We start from the raw sequence: 7,543 nt of genomic DNA on the forward strand, positions 1-7,543 counted from the left end.
ACCTGTCTAAGCCGTGAGCCGCCAGCTTCTCTAGGAGAATGCTGTGGGAGACGGTGTCAAAGGCCTTGCTGAAGTCCAGGTAGACCACATCCACAGCCTTTCCCTCATCCACTAGGCAGGTCACCTGGTCATAGAAGGAGATCAGGTTGGTCAAGCAGGACCTGCCTCTCATGAACCCGTGCTGGCTGGGCCTGATCCCCTGGTTGTCCCGCACATGCCTTGTGAGCGCCCTCAAGATGAACCGCTCCATAATCTTCCCTGGCGCCGAGGTCAGGCTGACAGGTCTGCAGTTCCCCGGAGTCTCCTTCCGGCCCTTCTTGTAGATGGGCATCACATATTACTCTGATCTTCCCATTATAATAAACTAACCACAATTATATAACAACCGCAGAACCAGCATGTTTCCTTCATCCTCTGGCTATTACTAAAACTAGTACTAGAGAATACATACTAGAGTACTACTGTGTTCTCTCCACCCTGACTTCTCACACAATTTTGAACCTAGACCTCACTTTCAAGCTGTTTCATGTCACAAATCTTGGATGCATCAAAACACTGTTGCACAACAAAATACTTCAATAGCGAAAATGACCTGTGAAGAGTTCAGGACACAAGAGCAATTAATAACCTCACTGTTTTCTGCTTTAATTATCTCCATACTAACTTCATAACTTTGCTTTCTCTCACCAATACACACACACACACTATACACAGTGGTATACACAAAAAGCAACACAGCTGAATGTTAAAAAAAATACAATTAATGAACACACTCTTCCATCCACTGAGAGAAGATGCAAGAGTAAGTGTCAGACAAACATAACACTATATGCTACTGGAAGCTATAGATATTCTATCAATACATTGAAAAATCCACACAGAAAAATTCTTGAAAACACCTTTTTTTCAGATTCGTTCTTAAGCTCACTTCTTGATATTCCATTTTATAGAGAGAAGCTTTATTTTATCCACTTCCAGTGTAAGTAACAGAGTGCTAGATACTGTTGCAACACTGGATTAACTAAATGTACAAAAAAAATCTCCACTGTATTTTCCCATTTTACTAGTGCAGTCAGAACAATGAAAATCTCATCTCTACAGCCTTACAGTTTCTCCTAAGGCCTTAAGGGATATATTTAGGCAAAGATGAGGGATAAAGTAAGCCAAGAAAGGAGAAGAGAATTACTACTAGAATTAGGATTTTTAAGTCATCAGAAATGCTTATACTTGGCATCTAACAGAAAACTAGAAACATACCAGTACCTACTATAGAACTATTAGTTTTTCAAGTAAAGCCCACAATCTGATAAGGGCATGCACTTTCTGTTCACTAAAAACCTGTCAAGTTGCATTTGTTACATAATTCTAGGCTGTGCTGTTCTATTCACAGATTTTAGATAGGAATGAAAAAATAAATAAAGGAATGATAAAATAAATACTAAGCTGTAAAATATTCAAATGAATCATCAGAAACCAGTTTAATGCAATTTACCTTCAGAACATTATAAAAGTCTTCTCTTAAAGGAAAAAAAAGTCTAAATGAATCACCTCTGAGGTTAAGTAGATCAGATCTTACTCAGATTTCTTATGAGAAATACTAAAAATATACAGTAAGGCAGTATTACCAGTAACTTACTTCCAGCTCAAGGTCTGATAAATTAATTTCCTCTGAAATCTAAAAATCAAAAGATAATTGGGTTACTAATACTCCACTTACAAAAGTGTTTCAAAGTAATAATGTTCAGTTAAAGCCCGCTCCATGTTCATTTGTAGAAAGATTTTTAAAGCCTAAGTCACTGCTATCAGAACCTATAAGCTTGGAAGGGTTTTACTGAATTCTCGTGTTCAGCTGCAAAGCTGTAAAGGCATTTACACCATTTTGTACAGTTATCCACACATCTTCTCATAAACAAATATTCTGTAGTCATGATTACTGAATATAGATATAGTGATGTTACCTCACCCCCAGCTTCACAATGTTCTAGTACTTCTAAATTCAATTTATTTTTCAAATAACCGTACTCTCCAAACATCTGGACTCCAAAGCTAAATAGACACTTAAAACAGTTTCAATACACAGTGTCAAATATGAATAACTGATAGCTCAATAGATTCGATAAATTTGTTTACAAAATGCATATCCAAGGCTTATGGAGCACTTCAGCAATAGCAAAAGGAGGCTCACATATGCAATACACTTCTTGGCTATACTTAGTCACTACATGCAGAAGTTATGCATCTATGAGTTATACTCATAAAGCAGAGTATGACATCCATCTAAGTTACCATGTTTTCTCAACCTTCAGAGATTAGTCAAATGTAGATTTTGCTACAGTTACAGATATTCTTCTTCCTTGTCACTCCCCTAATTCTATATGGCCAAAATAAATACTTTTTTTTAGAAGATATGTCATTTCAGAAACTGACCCTGTACATGGCTCCAGCTCCAAACTTTCATTTTCTTCATTCTTTAGTAAGTCTTCTATCTGTTCCCTGGAAGAAACAGATGATTTGCTTCTATATCTACCGTTTTCCTTTTACGATGTTTACAGCTCTCCCCAAAAGACAAGAAAACACTTCATAACGAAGAGAACTATTTCACAACTAGTGAACTAATAAAAATAGCTTCAACGTACAAACATGTCACTATTGTTTATGTTTTAGTTTCCACAACACCAGAGGATATTAAACAATTTTACTTACACTACTTTCTCAATGAATTTTTTCTGATCTTCGGGAATTGTTACAGGACATTTTGTAGCATTAGGAGAAATGTATGACAGAGATCCTGCACCATTGGCCTGAGAACGTTTTTCATCATACTGTTCCCTTAGCTGCCTTTCTTCTTCCTGATTTAAATATGGAATTCCTAAAAAACAAACAAAAAACCAAGACATTTAAAAGCTCATCATAATTAGAGACAAATTAGGGATGTATGATTTAGCAAAGACTTATTACTAGCCAAGCATTTGCCAGTGTTACACCCCTGAAGGCTCAAAACACATCTTTCCCTTTCAGTCATCTGTTTTAGACCCCATTCTTTATCTGTGTGTATACAGGCTCCCTTCTAGCACATGCCAGATTAGCTGGTACCATTGGACTCTTAAGAGCTATATGCCTCATCTGCACAAGGCACGAGCCTGAATACTGCAGAGCTGTAGATCACAATCACAAAAATATTTAGCACTCCTCTTCCTTGCTATCTGTATCACTTTAATAATAGACTGCAGCGGCACCTATTACAATGCACTGATACTTTTTCTAAAATGTCACTACTGATCCATTACACAGCTACATAACTTGTTAATCTATGTATGTTCAGCCACCAAACAAAAATAAACAATCAAGCACTTATCTAAATAGGAATTCTGTTCTGTTGAATCTATACAATGAATTTTTTGAAAGGGAGTTAACTACCAGCACAATTGTAGAACAGATAAGAATAATTCTAAGAATTTCATTATGTGTTAAGAAAGTATCATGAATGCCTGCCTTTTTCTTTTTGCAGAAAATGAGGAAAGATGTCATCATAAATTTTGCAGACATTGAAAGAAAAAAAAAAACCCAACTCACCGTTGCGAAAAACTTTATTAAAATCAAATCCTTGGTTTGCTAAAAAATCTATACTTGAACTCTGCAACAAAAGAAAATAGCTTTACAATTGGCAAGAGTATCTGTGGTGTAAAAAGATCAATTCAGTTATTTTTACACTTCTTAAGAAATTATACTAGTTCCAAAGTCAAGAGCAACCAAGTTTGTTACCCTAAAGAAGCCACAGCGAGTTTAGGCTCTGCTACTTCTGTTATTTATTTTCAACTTCCATAAAGTACAAGAACAATGAATACACTAAAGGGATAAAGATGAAAGAACGAGCTATGTGGAGAGAGGAAACTGAAGAAAACAAAATGTGCTTCAGAAGAACAAATCTGAGACCAGAAAAATCCTGGCAATAGCCTGGGAAGCAGTGAAAGTGAGATAAGCAGATGGGAATAAAGGATCAAACAGAAAAAGCAAGGGAGCAGGAAGTCAGACAAGAAAGGAATAAAAAAAAAAAAAAAAAAAAACAGAATCATCTTGCCAGGTTTAGAACATTATCTCCAATTCCAGAAACCACACAATGCAATATGTAACAAGATTTAAAAACTTAAGTCAAAGATATTCCCTTAAAGCTCATTTTTAGGGATTGCTCTTAACTGATGCTTATTTCTTCTATAAGAAAAAAACCCAAACCCCGGAAACTTATGTTTATTTGCCTTTTAAGCTGTTAAAAGAACCAACCACTTCTCCCTCTACAATGATGTAGAGTTTTCCTGGAAATATTTTTTTTAGAAGTTTGCTGCAGGTGTACCTTAACCAAACGAAATCAAACTTGTTTTTCTACTAACCTGACAGACAAACTTGACATCTGGTGAACTTCTGTTAAAGGGTTTTGGAAAAATATAGAAATTAAATGACTTCATTATATACCTGTGAAAAAGAGGAGTCGCATGTCAATACACCTTATCAATATTACTTTATAAATTACTCAATTAAGACAACAAGGAATAAGAGAATAACATACTTTTCTTCTGTGTGATCATATTTAAAAGTGCAAAGGCCAAACTGAAAGAGCAAAAAATCCATGGAATGCTGGAAAGGAAAGGAAAACTTTGCATGAGAATAAAAATCATACACATTTAAAGATAACCTGGGTGCATCCACAATAAATATGATTTTTCTCCATTTCAGAATTAAGCAAATCTGAATCTTCTTAACCAACATTTGTTCTGCTGGTAATTTTGAAGTAAATACACCAGAGTTTTTCAACTAGTTTTCATCCCCATTTAATCATCTTACTATTGCCCAAAGATGACTTGTAGCATGCACTTCCATTGCCTAAACAGAGAAGAACTGAGGGAAGTCCCATCTCTCTCCACCTGTTGCTCACACACGAGAGATGCTGCATCTAAAGCAGCTGTCAGTCCTCCTTCTCAACGTTCATTTACACTCCCCATAGTGGGGGAGCAGGCTGTGAGGGACACTGGCTGTATATAGTTTTCAAATACACGCAATAATATATTTAATGTTCTTCTAATCCACGTGGCTAACAGTGGATAACGTGATAGATGTACGAGCATAGTCACTAGGCACTTTATCATCACGTCCTCTAGTATTTCACAATTGTTGGATCAATATTGGAAAGGTTTTTAACACCACTGCAAGTGTACAAGAAAATAAACAAGCATTGTGGTCTCATTGAAAGACTCATTCCTCCTGAGGGCCAAACACCCATTTTAAACAAAAAGACGACACAGGATTATTCAATTCTATCATAGGGAAAAAAAAAAGTAGGTGGCAACAGGACATACAAAATTAGTCCTCTTATCTTTGAGTATAAAGATCAAAAATATCAATAATCATGTTAATTTATTAGCTGGTAAAAGTTTTAAGAAGGTGACAACAAAGAATGTGGGGCTGGCTTCTGATACACCAGACCTCTGACAATGAGCAACAGAGACTGACTGTGCCTGCAGAGCCTGAACCATCAGCTACCCTGAAGCTCTCAAAGCCTCATATTCAGCCAAATGAACACAAAATGGCATCCTCTAGCTTCTTGGATGTTCTTCAGAGACTGGTCTCTATTTTTATTGTCTCCTTTAGTGTTTGGGGGTTTTTTTTAGCTATAGCCTCCTCTCCAGTTTTCGCCATTTGTTGTCCTAGTTTCTCAGTAGGAGCACTAACCAGTAATTCCCTCATCAATATTAGTAAACAGTGTTTATTGACTCCTTGGACACTTCAGGAAACAGCATGTGCTGAGATGCTTAGCATTTCTCTTTTCTGATTCCTTTCTCTTATGGAAAAAAAAAAAAAAACAGAACAAAACCAAACACCAAACCCACAACCCAAAACATCACAGTTTTGACCTTTTGACCCTCACACACCGTATGTTCTCTCCTGTGGTCATTGGGCTATTGTTCATAACTCTTTCGATGCCCTCCAGCAGCCCTTTTTTTTTTTTCCTGTGCTGCAGAAAGGCAGAGGTGGTGGTGACAGCTGGCATTTAAGTTTTGTTAGGGACAGTACACGCCGGCAGGGGAGGTAGTTTGGGAAGGACCCTAGTCCTGATGTAGTTTCTCTGTCACTGAATTTCTCTTACCCAGTCCCCCTTTGAACTGATAGATTTTAACACTCTCAACATCCTTTAACAAGTTCTATGTATCTATTAACTCTTGCATGAGGAATCATGTCTGTCGTGACCGTGACTTCTGCAAGTTTAATGCAACACTCCCTAATTCTTGTGTTAGTAGAGACAATGAAACAAGCAATCCCTGTCTGCTCTATGTAACTCAATTTTACAGACCTCTATCATATTTCTCTACATTGTCTCTATTCTGAACTAAGGAGTTCTAACATTTTTCCAGCATTTTCATTTTAATGAAGGTAAACACTTTACCTTTTTAAGTTTCTGATACCTTTCTTCTGGCGTGTCAAAGCCATTGGTTAATGCACTAACAGAAGGCCCATCGCTGATCCCTGAAAAAGTAGAACATATTTTGCTTTGGGTAAGCTTTTCAAAATTAGCCACAGCAAAGAAATGCAGCAACTAGTAATTTAAGAAAAACATTTTCACTTAAAATACATATTAAGATGATTTCAGTTGAGAAAGATTTTCTGCTGCATAAAAGTATGCGTCTTAGCATAAAAGCCACCCAGTTTAATGGTAGTGTTCCAGCAGTAAAGCTCTGCTGCAAAAGCTCTGCTTCTCTGGTTCCTATTCTACATGATAGTAACATGAAGAGATCGACCAGTAACATAATGTCGATGACTCTTTACAACACAATGCAGGATCAAAGTCAAACTAAAAATGGGAAGAGTGCTGTCCATAGATTTATTGAGTGACTTAGTCACCTTAAGCAAAACATAACAACCACCATATTTCCGTAAGCACCACATCTAACAAAACCTAATCTTGATCATATTTATGTTTCGTTCCGTATCCCAAAGCTAAAGCACTTATTAAGGCACCTCTCTGATGCATAGAGCCTCCAGGGTTTACAAACATAGACGTTCTTACTGCTGTCTTTCCCTGTCCAAACACTTGCAGGGCCTCCCTTATTTATCCCAACCTCTTGCTTTCATGACACATATAAAATCTTTTTTTTTTCCCTGAGCTGCAGCTGAAAATCAATTAACATGTAAAAGATTACTGTAGGGAGGGAGTAGAAGCAGCATGAGTATGACATGTATCTTTCCTTGACCAAAACCTTGCTATCATACATATAAGTAGCTTAATCATTTTGTGGTAGCCTTAGCTTTAGCTTTTTCAAGCCAACCCCGAGATACATTACATGAGCAAACTCGGGCACCTGGAACCCCGCACAGGTATTGCCAACAGTTCACAATCACAAAACAGGCATGACTGTACCTGAAAACTCCCCATCAATGGCCAGGAAGTCCGACTCTTCAATGGCTTCATAAACTTTCTTTAGGTTATCCTTAAAATCTGCGGGTAAAGGGGTAAAACACACCTGAGACTACTAACGACTTCAGCCTACCGCAGCCC

At 37.2% G+C, this 7,543-nt stretch overlaps 1 protein-coding gene across 1 annotated transcript in view; it reads right to left on the reverse strand.

Moving 5' to 3' along the window:
- The window catches only part of PARN (poly(A)-specific ribonuclease), a 70,398-nt gene extending 62,917 nt beyond the window's left edge, over window positions 1–7,481 (reverse strand). The window contains exons 1-8 of the mRNA XM_009281650.1: window positions 7,406–7,481; window positions 6,434–6,513; window positions 4,562–4,629; window positions 4,386–4,467; window positions 3,574–3,634; window positions 2,704–2,869; window positions 2,428–2,493; window positions 1,637–1,675 (exon numbers count right to left, since the gene is read on the reverse strand). Of these exons, the coding sequence (XP_009279925.1) occupies window positions 1,637–1,675; window positions 2,428–2,493; window positions 2,704–2,869; window positions 3,574–3,634; window positions 4,386–4,467; window positions 4,562–4,623 (476 nt within the window). The 5' untranslated portion in view covers window positions 4,624–4,629; window positions 6,434–6,513; window positions 7,406–7,481. The remainder of the gene's footprint in view (window positions 1–1,636; window positions 1,676–2,427; window positions 2,494–2,703; window positions 2,870–3,573; window positions 3,635–4,385; window positions 4,468–4,561; window positions 4,630–6,433; window positions 6,514–7,405) is intronic.
- Between the last annotated feature and the right edge of the window lie 62 nt (window positions 7,482–7,543).

The sequence above is a fragment of the Aptenodytes forsteri genome, unplaced genomic scaffold, assembly GCF_000699145.1.
Source record: "Aptenodytes forsteri isolate BGI_AS27 unplaced genomic scaffold, ASM69914v1 Scaffold84, whole genome shotgun sequence".
NCBI classification, from domain to species: Eukaryota; Metazoa; Chordata; class Aves; order Sphenisciformes; family Spheniscidae; genus Aptenodytes; species Aptenodytes forsteri.